General features: G+C 34.3%; 3 protein-coding genes across 4 annotated transcripts in view; 2 read left to right on the forward strand and 1 right to left on the reverse strand.

Annotated features, from left to right (window-relative positions):
- Window positions 1-712: 712 nt before the first annotated feature.
- On the reverse strand, window positions 713-5,119 carry LOC119834245 (endoplasmic reticulum lectin 1). 2 transcript variants are annotated; one of them, XM_038358579.1, is made up of 7 exons: window positions 4,733-5,119; window positions 4,348-4,579; window positions 3,954-4,118; window positions 2,727-3,019; window positions 2,327-2,380; window positions 1,570-1,728; window positions 713-1,003 (listed from the first exon to the last, which is right to left on the reverse strand). In XM_038358579.1, the coding sequence occupies exons 1-7, from the start codon at window positions 4,892-4,894 to the stop codon at window positions 728-730; spliced, it is 1,341 nt and encodes a 446-aa protein (XP_038214507.1). In that variant the 5' UTR covers window positions 4,895-5,119; the 3' UTR covers window positions 713-727. The 2 variants fall into 2 exon arrangements, with proteins under 2 accessions (XP_038214507.1, XP_038214508.1); XM_038358580.1 differs by lacking the exon at window positions 2,327-2,380.
- A 249-nt stretch (window positions 5,120-5,368) lies between these two features.
- Window positions 5,369-7,219, forward strand: LOC119834247 (protein cornichon). Its single transcript, XM_038358581.1, has 4 exons — window positions 5,369-5,564; window positions 5,640-5,752; window positions 6,017-6,160; window positions 7,063-7,219. Exons 1-4 carry the CDS (start codon window positions 5,415-5,417, stop codon window positions 7,088-7,090), a joined length of 435 nt encoding a protein of 144 aa, XP_038214509.1. The 5' UTR covers window positions 5,369-5,414; the 3' UTR covers window positions 7,091-7,219.
- Window positions 7,220-13,408: 6,189 nt separating this feature from the next.
- LOC119834407 (UDP-glucosyltransferase 2-like) overlaps window positions 13,409-15,717 on the forward strand; it is a 26,412-nt gene continuing 24,103 nt past the window's right edge. Inside the window, exon 1 of the mRNA XM_038358762.1 lies at window positions 13,409-14,308. Coding sequence (XP_038214690.1) covers window positions 13,454-14,308 — 855 coding nt within the window. The 5' untranslated portion in view covers window positions 13,409-13,453. The remainder of the gene's footprint in view (window positions 14,309-15,717) is intronic.

Here is a 15,717-nt window from a genome sequence, read left to right on the forward strand (position 1 = left end):
TTTCTTCCAATGATCAGTGGCGTACATTTCATAAAGAAATTGCCTACCCTACTAAACGCTGATCAATATTTATAACCCAAAACGGAAATAGTCCACCATTCGCTCGGTCTAAGATAAATACTGAATATTTTTTTAGTTGGAATTGCATCCTAACGAACAAAATACAATAACGTAATGCTATAAAAAAGATTTTACGTATCAGTCATATTCTTAAAAATTCTTAAGACGTGTAAAATAAAAAAGTGTCTCAAGTATGGCAGTACATTTTCACCTACTCAAAGCTATATACGTAAACATTCCTTTTCCTTCTCACTCCATTGCATTTCTCCGGTCGTCAAACGGATCATATAAATAAGGAAATTATTTAATTCCACCAGAAGCACTATCTCTGCAAACGTTCACAGGCGGTGGCGGGTCACCACCAGACGTACCACTAGCTGTTGTCCTATTTTTTTTTTTATATCATCGTCGGCCATGGAAGACCAGCTCCAGGGCCGACGACCCGGTCGCCTGATGGTAAGCACTACTACTGCCCATGACAATTTCAGCAATTCAAAATTAATTTTCAGCTCTCGGGCATACAAAAATAAATCGATCGCAATGTTTGATATAGTGCAATTGAAGATTCATGATAGTGAAAAGAATGGAAGGGACTGGAAAGGGTAAGGAAAAGGTTACGGATCTCCGGCTGCCAACATAAAATAAACAAAATAACAAGAACACCGCCTCACCGATCCTTTGATACGGTACATTGGTACTTTGGAAAGGGACCAAGAAAGGATTGCAGGGCGGAATAAAGAAAAGGAGTGGGCAGGGTAAGGAGAAGGGTATGGGCCTCACCGACGGGCTTCGGCGCCTTCCCCCGGTTCTCCTTGATCCAGTCGAGGTGCGCGCGCTCGTCGAAGTGGCCGAGCGTGAGCGACGTGCGCGCGCCCGCGCGGTCCACGTGGTACTGCGCCACGTGCCGCCCGTAGCAGAACTCGTACTTCCACCAGCCGGTGCCCTACCAAGCGATACCCTGTCACTATATTGCGTGAAACAAACTCGCTCACCGCCATCCGTGTGTCTCTAAGCTTAGGTTGTGTGTCTGTATGCTGAGATCCATCATCATCCTACTTCCTACTAATATCATAAATGCGAAAGTTTGTAAGGATGTGTGCGTGTTTGTTGCTCTTTCACGCAAAAACTACTGAACCGATTGCAATGAAATTTGGTACGTAGATAGCTGGACAACTGGAATAACACATAGGCAATTTTCTCTTTTTATCCCCATATTCTTACGGGCTACGGACTAACGCGGGTGAAACCGCGGAGCGAAGCTAGTATATCATATCATTTGGTAGGTATATAATATACCTACGAAATATACCGACCGAAATATCCTTACCATGCCTTAGAGTGCCATGATTGTAATATTAAAATAACCGCTTTTTAACCGACCTCAACATGTAAGATATTTTCAATCCTGACTGTATTTTGTGTTTGTGTCTGGGCTAACCGAGTGTCTTTCGACGCATTAGGTTTTAACAATAAATATATCATAAATAATGTTAGTATGTATGTACTCACCCCATCCAAACAGTTCTCCCCATTGAGAAAAGCTCGCACAGGCGAATCGTCGGTTATCGGGGCCGGCTTGTCAATAAGTGGTGGGGCTTTACTTTGCTGAGCGACTTCACCCTCCTCAGATATGGGATGCAGTTCAAACTTTAAGTGCGTCTCGCCGTCCTGAATAATTATCATTAGTCATGTAATTAATATTTTGTAACAACAACAAAATACATTTTATAAATTATTTACAATTGTAGGTAATTTTCTTTTAAAATTTTATATTAATAGGTAAGGTACATAGTAGAAAGAAATGTGATTTTGACAGAAGCATGATCATTTTATTTCACGCCTATAAACATAAACTAAATTAAGATTAAAAATGCGAAAGTACTCTGTCTTCCTCTTCCACTGCACTGATTTCGATTAAAAGATAGTTTTTAACCCAGAATTCCCACAATTATGGGAACTAGTCGGGAAAAACCCCGGTATTGCCTTACTTACCCTTTGATACGCGGACGAAGCCGTGGGTGTAAAGCTAGTAAGTAATATTGAGGATTTAATTCATAAAAACTTTAGTTGTTTTTTGGAACAGAATATAATAATTTAATAAACTATTCAATTTTAAAAAGGTTAAAAAAAGCGTGTCACTTAAAAACAACATCACATTAGGGTTATAACATTATGGGCAGAACATATTAGACATTGAGTATTTACAATTAGAGTGCAATAAACAAAGAAAAACAAAAAAAGAAAGACATGCAAAATAAAAAATTACCTTATCAATTTTCTCAACTTTCAATACAGCGAGAACATCTTTAGCATCCTTCTCCTAAACATGCCAACATAGGTGTTAATTAAGCAAAGAAAAACAAATACACTGCATAATAACAACATAAGGAGATTATTAAAATATTACTTGAAAAAGAAAAAAGCAACAAAGTCAACAAAACAATATAAGATACTGCATGAAAATTCTATCTAAACACAAAATCTAACTAATAAACTAATTTATTCTTTTTTGCACAAAGTTTTCCAATGCATTCCATGTGTACTTAAAAACTAGATTCTGAACCAACAACAGATATATTGTATATTTAATTATTCTCAAGTGTCTAGCAAAATACTCAATTACAAAGAACAAAGTAATATACCAATTTAGTCAATCAAATACTTACATTGCTGCTTAATCTTATTGACTGGTGGTTTAGCTTCATGCTTTCCACTTCACTTTTCAACAGATTCCTCGGTTTTTTGGGCGCATCGCCAATTGGGAGACAATTTATTTCGTTCTCAGATACGTCCTTCGATTTGAACTGCGGATGGTCACAGAGCAATCCAGAGAGTATTATGATTTCATACTCGCATGTTGTCGTTTCTTTCATAGAATATATCTCGTGCTTGCCGTGCGTGTAGCACACGTATAATATTCTTGTTTTACGCGGTTGGCCGCTCAAGTCACATATAGTACCTAAAATAATGCAATCAAGTAATGTTGATTCTAGCGAGAAAAACTATGTAACAATTTTTTTATGTAAAAGTGGGCAGCTGAGCTAAAGGTTCACTTGATGACCACCACCCATGAAAATTTGTAATGTGTTGCCTGCTTTTAAGTGATGTCTGATGACGAGAGGATGAGTAAAAGAATGGACTGGGATGGGTGTGTAAATGCAATAAAGCCTCTGTCTCCCGAACTCAACAAACGAAACACAGTAGCATGCTACCATTTCACACATACTTATTTATTAGTAAGATAACTTTGATTAATTGTTACTGGGGAATTAGTGATTCCTCATGTTACGTTTTATATAAGTATTACATACTTGTCATGGTAATACAAGGCAGACTGGAACATTCACTGAACATGTTTGGCATATTGTGATAAATTTATTGTGATATTGAATATCCAGAGGATATATTATGAAGATATAATTTATGTTTCAGAGTTTAATTTCTAAATGGGAGGAACAATACATCATAGGCATACTTTTTCCAAACAAGACATTTACAAAAAATTACCAAATGTTCAGATGAACAATTTTTTAAATGATCAAACATATTTTATGTATCACATACACCAAAATATAGTGGATCCGAATAAATTATTATCCATTGATCTGCTGTCAAGCAAACCATTAAATAATAGGTCCAGTTTTGTAACATGATAATTTTTTAATTCTTATGCTTTGTCTGTCTTTTGTCAGAGACAAAGAATATGAATATTAAGAATAAGCCTCTTCATGCGCTTTCCATTCCTTTCCGACTTAGGCCACCCATAACACAATATCAACTTATTTCCATGGGTTTTTTTAACAGGCTGGTGAAGAAACGGATGAAAAACTAGTATGCTTATGTTTGCATTCTTATTAGAAATCATTTATATATTTATATATACCAAAAGTTACCATCACTCATAACCATTTCCACATACGGCAATGTTGTTCCCTCCACTTTAGTTGTTTTTAGTTTCTCTCTAGCTGCCTGAGCTGCTTTAATTTCTTCACCCAATTTTAAATGCTCCTCTTCGGACCAACGGCCCAAATAATATTCGTGGGTTTTTGCTTCTTTTCCTATAATAATATTGTATTAAACAATAACAGTCATCTTCCATAAGCAGATACATTATATATGCAGGGTGAAAACTTCTAATAAGCCTTGGAGGAAAGGTGCTTTAAACACTGGAAACAGCAAATTTCACTGAAACGATTTTTTATTTTTCAAAGTAACAACTGCATTTAAAACTTAAAACGGTTCAGTAAGTATTAAGATCAAAATTTATATCAATAAAAGTCTACAAACCCTCTCTATCTTCATGATACTGTCTAACATGCCGACCATGGCACACTTCATAGCTCCAATAACTCTCCAAACGATAGGAGCAAATCTTCTGTGAGAATATCGGCTTCAACAGTTCAAATGGTGTAGGTCCATCATAGTCTTCAATACTTGTTGTCACTTTATTTTGCAGTTTTGGTAGACGACACTCATATTGTTCCTTGTGTGTGGTTGTCACTTGTAAAATTTCATTTTCCTGTAATAAGATGTGACTTAAAATTTTCAACTGAGAATAAAACTGATAAAGCCCAATTTTTTCAACAATGTAATCTACTCGAGCTTTGGTCACCTTAAAAGCAAAGGAGCGCTATATAACATGAGCAAAGAAATTAAATAGTATGTAACAAACCTCAGGTTTTATTTCTTTATCGACAAGATTTTCAAGTGTATCTGGAGATCCTGGCCAATTTATTGTAAATAAAATACTATCATCAAATCCTTTAAAGTCTTGTTCTATGCAAAGGATGGTTCCGAATAGATTAAACACAAAATATAAAAACAATCCCTTCATGTTTACTGTTTCAAGTATCTAACTATAAATTTGAAACACATCTCACGAAAACTCTGGGTGAATAGATGAATATTTATTGTATCTACTGTCTTCATAAGTTAAACATCCTGTACTCAATTATTTTACGCAAATTAATCACAAGCTAAACACTAACATTATAATATGTATGTGTACCAAATAGAATTTTACAGGCTTACAGGCTACAGGCTACAGCTGAGTTGGTGAATTTTCATTTGTCAAATATTTTTCGTACAAGTTCTAGATAATTCAAAAGAAATACGTGTTATGTATTAGTGCTACAAAATAAAATTATGTTATACGTAAAATCCAACTTATAGCAGGTAAGAAGAAAATAGCATGAATAATTATATATAATAGATAGGTTACTGATAATTTCCACAATTTTTTTTTCTTGTAATTTGGCTGTTGAGCTATTTCTTTTGCTTACTTTATGACTTTTCATTTTCAATGGGCCGTCAGTTGTCGAGTCAATTGTCAAACTCAAAGTTGTTTTGTCAAAATGGCGTTTAGCTTCCCTGCGTTTTCTTATATTATTGCGTTAATAATTGATGCATTTCTTATATTTTTCTCAATATTCCACGTGATAGCGTTTGATGAATTAAAAACCGATTATAAAAATCCTATAGATCAGTGTAACAGTTTAAATCCCGTTAGTATATATTGTTACAAGCGGTCAATGACACAAGTAACCTACAATAATTCAATAACTTTTTTTTCTTTATAGTTGGTGTTGCCGGAGTATTTGCTGCATTTGTTCATAAACTTATTGTTCTTGTTGTCTGGAGAATGGTTTTCTTTAATAATAAATCTTCCCTTGATCATTTATCACATATACAGGTATGTACATATCTATAGAATTAAAGCTATTATGATCTCATGCTTATTGCTCTTCAAATAAAAGGGCACTTAATATTAGTTATAAATATCTTTAAATTGGTAGTTAAAATAGCAAAATCTCAATGTACCATTCTTACTATTAAACATTTTTTAATATCTATCTAAAGTAGTTGCCTAGAACATTCTACAAATCTCATTACAAACATCCATTTGAATGTTGATTCATTTTTTCTTTATTAATTAGCATACAAATAATTGTTCTAGATATCGCAACCGACCAGTGATGTCAGGACCTGGCCTGTATGACCCCACTAGTATAATGAATGCAGATGTTCTGACAGTATGCCAGCGAGAGGGCTGGATTAAACTTGCATTTTATTTATTATCATTTTTCTTGTATTTATATGGGTGAGTATATAATATGTTAATTCACGCTGCATACTAAACTGTTGGAGTAATTTCATTTTTAGTTTTAAAGCATTGGATAAGAAAAATTTAAAGATAAGGAAAATTTTGATACAGAGGGAAGTTGTCGAAATAAATGAAACAAGAGCTCATTGAATTCCATTATATATTTCCTTTGTTCTGAAAAATGCTATCTAGTATATTGGAAAGTGATGTTAAACCAATGAGGGTGTAATATTTCGAAGTAGCTTAATAAATCTCTTAAAGTATTTGCTTGTATAAATATGAGTGTGATAATGAGTTTAAGTAGTAGGTTGGCTGCTATAATATAATATGATTTTAAATATATGAATGCTATTTTCGTTGCAATATCAAAATTGTCTGTGTAATAGATTTTTATAATGCAAGTCATCATGATGCTTGCTATAAATTATCAACTTCTGACATTAATTATTGATTTTATGTGTTAAATACTGAGTGAGCATGTGGATGAGGGTTGGGGAATGAAATCCTATCTTTATATGTTCTTTCATTATTCTCAATTTTAATACTATTTTATAGCTGCACCTGTAAGCTTGTATTTAAACAACTTCTTTAGACCTGTTTTATATCCATTTAAAGCCAAACTGCTACTGAAATATATAATATATATAATATATATATACTGCTACTGAAAGCTTTTTACACTCAAGGATTTGTGACAATACAATAATTTCATAAATTTATCTTGATCAGGATAACTTATTATTCGAAATCAAAATTAAACTTATTTATAAATCTATAATTTCTATTTCTTCATATTTATCAGGAATCATAAGATAGCTCACTTGAGGCAGTATGTTAAAAACTTATGTGTGTTTTGCTTCTATATCAATGTTTTTAATACCGTCTGATATTAATTTCAGGATGATTGTGGTGCTAATTGCGGTTTAAGAACAGGAGAATTATTCTTTTAGGTTTTATTTATTATGTGGTCCACACAAGAAGTGTCAGTCAATATTACGTAAGTGAGTTTAGAACACACTAGTACAGTATTTTGATAATAAATTAAAATTAATTTTATGTCATTTCTTTTATTACTGGTATCCCTCAAATAACCTTCGCAATATGTGAATCTTATTACACAAAAATGAAAATAGATTTAAGAATGTGTGTAGATAGCTAAGATAATTTTTGAGATAACTCTCACAATTGAGTCACAGAGCAAAATATGTTATCTAGTGATGGAATTGAGATTCTTTATTTTTCTTATTGTTATTTACAATCAGTTGGCAGGCTATAGAGATTTTTTTTTTATTGTGATGGCCTTTCCGGAGAGCGACCACATAATTTATACGAAATTGAGATAATTATTCAAAAACTGAAATATTTTATCCATAAATTCAATGATGGAAAAACCACTGAACAGATAATCCTTGGTATAATTTATTATCAACAGTGATTAATGTACCAGAGTAAGATACAATCCTATAGTTACAAATTTTTATTGATTACATTTTTAAACAAAATGTCGCAAGTTGCGATAGAGCATATCTTTGTCATCAGTAGATAATTACGATCAAATTGGAAAGCAATTTTAAAGATGTGATGAGTGATTATCATTTATGTGGGAAGCGAGCCCACACAAGCGGTTTTCTGTGGAGCACACCTCCACAGAAAACCAGTATGAAATGCGGCATGCTACTGTGTTGAGTGGGGTGAGTGGGGGAACCGGAGACTACCCTTTCCAGTCTTCAATCCTTTTATTATCCCTTAAAAACGGGCAGCCCATTCGCAATGCCAGTACCTCTGCGAATGCTCGTGGACGGTGGTAATCGCTTACCATCAGGCGAATTATCAGTTCAGTTGCTACATTATGACAAAACAAGATAAAAAACTTTTTAACGGATTTTAAACGCGATTTATTCATTATATTATTAACCCGATGTTTCGAACACTTCACAACGAGCGCGATCACGGTCAGTCTCCCCGTAGAAACAAAATTTGATATGCTGTTTTTTATATAAAAGCTTCATAATATGATTTTAATTCTTTGAATTCAATTATAAACTTAAGGATAGTATTATATAATCTGTCGTTAAGATTTAGATCTACCAAGCCCAACTACTAATGAAATAATGTTTCGTATCAAACAATCCTAGTACATTTATACTTTAAATTATTAAATCTCTGTATAGATATGATATCATACAATGCACAATTAAATTCAAATAATAATAAGATGGTACCTAATAGCGCAAATCATCGTTCGTCGCTTTAAATTATTATCAACTTGTGAATATGTCGCTGTAAATAAAAAAAAATCGGTAAATTTACTCACTCGCGAGTTTGCAAACTGTCGAAAAATTGTGATACGTAACGTTTCATAATCATTATTATCAACTCCTACGAGGGTTTAGGCTGGCCAAGTAACATGTAGTAGGCAAATATAACATGTCATCGAACTTTATATTCTTCAACATGCCGATTTCCTCAAGATGTTTGCCTTCGAGCAGTGGTGATGTGTTGTGCTTATGAATTGAAAAGTCATTAACTTCTGGTCCGCTCGTTCGGTCTCGAACCCCTGACTTTGATTTAAATCCGAGAGGAACTAACGTAACATTAGCACTTTCAATTGTGTTAACCGATTTGATGATTCTATTTTATTTGAAAACTAGTGTCTTCCATTACTAGACGAAATTTTGTTGTTCCATTAAAATTTCGTCTAGTTCGGACACATAAAATTTTCGTGTCACAATGTTAGGTACTCCTCCGAAACGGTTGGACCGATTTTCATGAAATTTTGTGTGCATATCGGTTAGGTTAGGTTAGCCAACATCTATTTTTCATGCCCCTAAATGATGAGAGGAAGATAAGACAGCGTTTGCCGGGTTAGCTAGTTATTATATAAATCTAACTTAACCTAACCAAACCTAGCCCATCATATCTAATGAGTAATGCCTCTTTAATTGTTCCGTATCGATTGATATAATCCACCGAAAAATAATGAAAATTATTACACATTCACAATTATTCGACAGATTACAATCTCGCGAGTTGGATAATAATTAAAGTATATTGTTATCTAAAGATGTTTTCAAATTTTGTTTTATTTATTACTCTTCAACAACAATTGTACAGGAGACTTAAAAAAATATATATTAATAACAAGATAAAAAAAGAAAAAGAGTGCAATTTGTTGGGCGGCCTTATCACTCAGAAGTGATCTCTTCCAGACAACCCGGGCAAAAGGTAACAAGCATTAATAGATTATTGGTGGGTCGAGAAACAAAATAGCAAAATAACCTACAACAAATACATCTACATATGTATTTGTTGTAGGTTATTTATACATATAACAAAATCGTAGGAAAGTCAAAACTGTACATTGAATATTTTTTTAAAAGAATACTTGGGCCGTGATATAAAATCGATATAGAACCCAAAAGCATAGTTTTTAGAATTTTTGTCTGTTTGTCTGTATGTATGTCCGGGCTAATCTCAGAAAGTACTGCATGGATTTACTTCAAATTTTGCATGAATATTACTAAGAGGTCGGGGAGTATATATATTTACATATTATGATGCTATCACCTTCGGGGTAGGAGCTGTGAACCTTTATTTTTCTTACGCATTCTAAGAAAACGTGTTATCTTACGACTTAGGATGCATGTTTAAATGTTGTTTTTGAGTAAGCCATGCTATTATATAGCTTTACACTATAATAACTACCCCATTTAAGTAACTGGGGTTGAAAAACATTATTGTTATTATAGTAGCGCCATCTATGAAATGTTATTAAAATCAAATCAATTTAACCGTCAACTATTGGAAATTAATAATCAAATGACGCATATTTAAATGTTGTTTGACAATATCTAGATTGACACTATAATAATTATGTCATTTAAGTTACTCGGGAAGAGAAACATAGTTTAAAGTATGTTAGCTGCATAAAGTTAAGTACCTAGATGTTATTATACATATAAACCTTCCTCTTGAATCACTCTATCTATTAAAAAAAACCCATCAAAATCCGTTGCGTAGTATTAAATATTTAAGCATACATAGGGACATAGGGACAGAGAAAACGCCTTTTTTTATTAGGTAGTGATATAGACAGAGTGATCAGCATATTTCATATAAATGTGTATACAATAATAATCCTACTAATATTATAAACGCGAAAGTTTGTAAGTATAGATGGATGTATGTATGGATGATTGTTGCTCTTTCACGCAAAAACTGCTGAACCGACTGCAATGAAATTTGGTACGTAGACAGCTGGACAACTGTATGTGGTAGTCGAGCACGCTTCGGCACGAATTGGGCCAGCTCGCACCGGGGAAGTACCACACCCCCACAGAAGACCGGCGTGAAATAGCATTCTGCTGTGTTTCGTTCGGTGAGTGGGGGAGCCGGAGGCCCATATCCTTATCCTTACCCTTCCCAGTCCTTTCCTTTATTCCTATCGCCAATCCTTTCTCAATCCCTTCCCAAAAAGTCGGCAATCCATTTGTACAGGCGTAAGGTCTGCAAAGGACCTTATGCCTCTACAAATGTTCATGGGCAGTGGTAGCGCTTACCATCAGGCGTCCCATCAGCTCCATTGCCGACTGTAACATAAAAAAAAAAAAAAAAAAAAAACTGGAATAACATATAGGTAACTTTTTATCCCAATATTCCTACGGGATACGGACTTAAGCGGGTGAAACCGCGGGGCGCAGCTAGTAATATAATATATACATATATACATATACAAATACATACAACATACTGATATATACACATAAATCAAATTAAATATTAATTTCAAATATATAAAGGAGACTTAGGATTTGAATATAATAAAATAAATACCACACAGAAATTAGTACGTGGGTTCGGAACTCGCAGGATATGCCTATTTTCAGAGCGAAGCGAATAGTTTGCACTGTGCGAGATAACGTAAAGCAAATTAACATTTGTTATTTGGTTATTTGTCGAGCTAGCGTGTGATGACCTAACTCATGACCTAACCCATCCTGACTATTTAGTAATCTGTGGCATGAGGGTAAGATACATAATGAAATCTACTTCAATTATTGTTCAGTAGTTACATAGGTTAATAACCCGATTACTAAATTAAATTTTTAGTTTAATAGCATAAAAATGTTCTATAAATGAGAAATTATGAAAGAATAGGAATCACCACAATAGATGGCGTGGGGTGTCCCTTAGCCACATAGAAGAAAATCGATTTCTGAAGCGGCAGCACGGGTGGCCGAAAGGCTAGACGTAGCTACAATATAAAAAAAAAGTTTATATCGCAAAAAGTCACTCACGGGTTATCACCATATGCGTACGCTTATCAAAAAATACAGGGTAATAGCCCAGTCATATTAGGGGTTTCACCTCGGAATGAAAGATAATAAGCTGGAAATTGGTAAAAACCTTTGTTTTGTTACCCTAAATATTGTCTCAAAAGTCACAAATGCTATCGTGTCCGCGTCTTAAGATATTGAAGGTCAAAGGTCACAAAAAAACGATGTTTCGCGAATATCTCGGTTCCTATTGCTTAAATGATATTTTCACCTATTATGAAAGTTGTAGAGTATAAAATTCTCTACAACTTTTGTCTAAACTTTTTTTTTATACGATCAACTGTTTTTGAGGTAGAGCGCGAAGAGTGCGCAGCGTACAGTCATATATGAGGTAATGCAGGGTAAAGCGTGAGTTACGGTTATCAGTACGTTGTATAAAGTCAATTATTGACAAAAAAAATATAATTATTAAGCAATGCCCATTATTTCTGTACTTATTCTTAATTATTTATATTTAATTATTCAACTATAGCATATTATTAATTCTGGATTATCTATTTTAGTTATATTTTAAAATAAAAAGACAGTAAGGAAATATATTTTAGATATACCTTTATTTATCATTAAATATGGCATGTTATACATTTATTAAAATGTGGGTTTAAATATTAAAATAATTTGTGAATCGAATGAAATTGCGAATGGAAGCTAGTTATCTTCTTCTTCGTCGTCTTCTTCTTGTTGGCGGTCTAAAATATTCAATTCATTGTCATCATCCTCATTATCGGTCATATTCATTTCCAAACCTTCTAGAATTTCAGGATCGTATGTGCTTTCTTCATCGGGATTACTTGGATATAGTGGAGCGTTGAGGCAAGCTTGTCCATTGCACTGGCCACAAGCTAAAGAACATAGTAGCCCTGATTAGCAAAATATTGTGTTTAGTAGTTCGGCTGGTGCTGAAGGTAATAACGTTGTTATGGGCTCCAGGATTTCATTTTCAAGCTTCCAGCCAAATTCTTGAGGTTCTAAGTTCTTCCCTAGCCACGTTTGAATCTGGTAGTAGACACGATTGCTGTGTTGACGGGCTGCTACACTTGTTGGTGGAAGTGTTGACAATTGTACAGGTTTATTTAGTTTTGTTAATTTGATGAATAGTTGAATAAATAAATATAAATAATTAAGAATAAGTACAGAAATAATGGGCATTGCTTAATAATTATAATTTTTTTTGTCAATAATGACTATATACAACGTACTGATAACCTTAACTCACGCTTTACCCTGCATTACGTCATATATGACTGTACGCTGCGCACTCTTCGCGCTCTACCTCAAAAACAGTTGATCGTATAAAAAAAAAGTTTAGACAAAAGTTGTAGAGAATTTTATACTCTACAACTTACATAATAGGTGAAAATATCATTTAAGCAATAGGAACCGAGATATTCGCGAAAAATCGTTTTTTGTGACCTTTGACCTTCAATATCTTAAGACGCGGACACGATAGGATTTGTGACTTTTGAGACAATATTTAGGGTAACAAAACAAAGGTTTTTACCAATTTCCAGCTTATTATCTTTTATTCCGAGGTTGACCCCTTTTTTTACCTATCTTCACTGGGCTATAATGTATACATAGAAAAAAGCAATTTTGTTATATTGCTTCAAGTTTAAAACTACGCTCAAATACAATTTTTATACAAAAGTGTACCTACTCATAATTTTTGCCCTTCATAATGCTCGGGTAGGTAGAGCCATCGCCAGCAAAGCAAAGGTTTATTATTATAATAAAAATTATATGAAAAAGATGATAAAGATAATATCGTTATATTCATGGAAGTTATATAACCGAAAAAACTAAAGCGTTCATACTGTCAGTTTTTCTAATCTTAATTGATTGCTCAGGATAGTCTATAAAAATAGCTCGCAAATTATCTATCTATAGTGGGCGCATGCATGGCTTGATCACGTAGTGTATCGCGTGCCTCTTTAAAGAGAAGATCTCTTCGAACATGCGCTGCACGTTTGTAATCGTTATTTTAGCAATATTTATTAACTATGTCCACAACGCAAGAATTTTAGGCCTGTTCGCGCATACAGGAAAAAGCCACTACATGGTATTTGAACCACTTCTTAAAGAACTATCCGAACGTGGACATCATGTAACGGTAGCGTCGTTTTTCCCTCTCCAAAACCCACCTGCAAATTATACGAACGTAAGTTTGCAGGGTATTGCTAATGTTGGATTGGAAACGTTGAATTTGTCATCCTTTGAATCTCGTAGCATTCTGTTTCGCACACCAGTAATAGGTGAGGTGTTGGAAAGAGTATCCACCATCGACGCGTTTGCTGCTATGGCTTTGAATATTTGTTCTAAAGCTGTGGACTGGCCGCCTCTTGTTAATGCATTAAAAGAAAAATATGATGTGGTTCTAACCGAGAGTTTCACCAGTGACTGTATGCTTGGATTGCTACACGTGTACGAGATAAAAGCTCCGGTCATTGCGCTGTCAACTTGTACTTTGATTCCGTGGGTTCCGGATCGCATAGGAGTAACAAACAATCCGTCGTACATTCCTGTGGCAACTGGTTCCTGGACTGCTTCCATGAATTTCATACAGAGAATACAAAATACGTTAATGAGCATTTACTATTATTTATGGTTTCATATCGCGGTACAAAAGAAAGAAAAGACGATAATTGAGAAACATTTTGGCATGGAAGTGCCATTGTACGACTTGTCTATTAATATGACGATGGTGTTGGTGAATACGTTTCACTCATTGAATGGTGTCAGGCCCCTGCTGCCCGGCCTGGTTGAAGTCGGTGGGATGCATCTAGATCACACTAGAAAACCATTACCAGCGGTAAGTATATACCTGAACACTTAAAAGTTACCTAGTATAGTATTATAATATGCGTGCTATTACTATGAACCTATTTATATTATTCAGTACATTATTTCTTATGGGTCTCAGGTGTACCTAGACTTATCTTACCACTCTTCAGTGCAAAGTTGGTCATTGCTAAATTCTTAGTCCATTTAAATGTGAAAGCGCGATATCCTTTTGTTCAAGAAGCTGCCGTGGGAAAAGGGTGACGAACACAAACTTGAATTTAAGCTTCTCCTAATCCCCATAAACACCCATCAAAGAAAAATCGTCTAAGAAACGCTACCCTCAATATATGTTTTCAATGGCGTATCTATAGACTAGACTCTTGACGTCCTTATCATAACAAAACGTTGCTGTACATTCGGCTATCACGAGCATAACTACTTATCATCCACATTAAACATATTCTTATCATTGTATTAACCGAATAGCTACTATCTTTATTGGTAAACACGCTGACTATGATTGCGGATACATTGTCACAAACCTGATAACTACAATAAATATCCTAGAAATTTTCCTCGCGTGGAGACAAAGAAGAGGAGGTAATTGAGCAGGATGCTTCGTTAGGATACAAATGCCACCCTCACTGACCACCTTTTAGCATAACGCTGGTAACTAACATTTGTACATACAAACCCACGTCAAAATTTATACATTTTACAATGTATGCACACCTGTGGATGAACCGGGTAAGATTATAAAATGTTCTCAGACTTAGTGACTCTGTTCGAGTTTCAAAACTGTTTGACCAACTTCATCTCAACTAATTCTCTATTTAATTTTTAGTTTTATAGCATTGAAATGCTTTATAAATTAGAAATTTTGAAAGAATAGAAAAAATTTGATCACGAGGCAGGATTTGAACCTGCGTATCTTGCCTAACCGTAGCAACGCCTAGCCTCTCGGTCACCCGTGATCCTGCCACAGTAATCGAATTTCTTCTATTCTTTCGGTTTCATGTGCCTAAGGGGCACCCCACGCCATCTATTGAGATGATTAAGAACCATCACAACCAATACGAAACATTATTTCAATGATTACAATATTGTATCGATGGAACGCGGCCTTTGTTAAATTTAATTTTTAGTTTTATAGCATTGAAATGCTTTATAAATTAGAAATTTTGAAAGAATAGAAAAAATTTTTCAAAATTTCTAAGTCTCTATTTGTTTATTTTCGTAAACAAATCTATTTATAGACTACAAATAGGCGCCTTCCATTCCATAGCACTGGATAAACAACACGCCGTGGATGGATATCTATGAGTAATAAAAAATTACGTACAAGTTTTGAATAAGATTTTACATCTCTCAAATGCTTAACAACACAGATAGAAGTATTGTCAAATCTTTATGAAAAGCAAGAAATGCGAAGGCGGA

The sequence above is a fragment of the Zerene cesonia genome, chromosome 19, assembly GCF_012273895.1.
Source record: "Zerene cesonia ecotype Mississippi chromosome 19, Zerene_cesonia_1.1, whole genome shotgun sequence".
NCBI lineage: Eukaryota > Metazoa > Arthropoda > Insecta > Lepidoptera > Pieridae > Zerene > Zerene cesonia.

Excerpts from the sequence above, each read along its gene's own strand:
- LOC119834245 (XM_038358579.1), bottom strand. The coding sequence starts at position 4,894 with ATGAAGGGATTGTTTTTATATTTTGTGTTTAATCTATTCGGAACCATC. Across the intron at positions 4,119-4,347 it reads GTATCATGAAGATAGAGAGG|GAAAAGAAGCAAAAACCCAC; the intron begins GTTTGTAGACTT and ends ATATTATTATAG. Across the intron at positions 1,004-1,569 it reads GGGAGAACTGTTTGGATGGG|GGCACCGGCTGGTGGAAGTA; the intron begins GTGAGTACATAC and ends ATCGCTTGGTAG.
- LOC119834247 (XM_038358581.1), top strand. The coding sequence starts at position 5,415 with ATGGCGTTTAGCTTCCCTGCGTTTTCTTATATTATTGCGTTAATAATT. Across the intron at positions 5,753-6,016 it reads ATCATTTATCACATATACAG|ATATCGCAACCGACCAGTGA; the intron begins GTATGTACATAT and ends TAATTGTTCTAG. Across the intron at positions 6,161-7,062 it reads TTTTTCTTGTATTTATATGG|GATGATTGTGGTGCTAATTG; the intron begins GTGAGTATATAA and ends TATTAATTTCAG.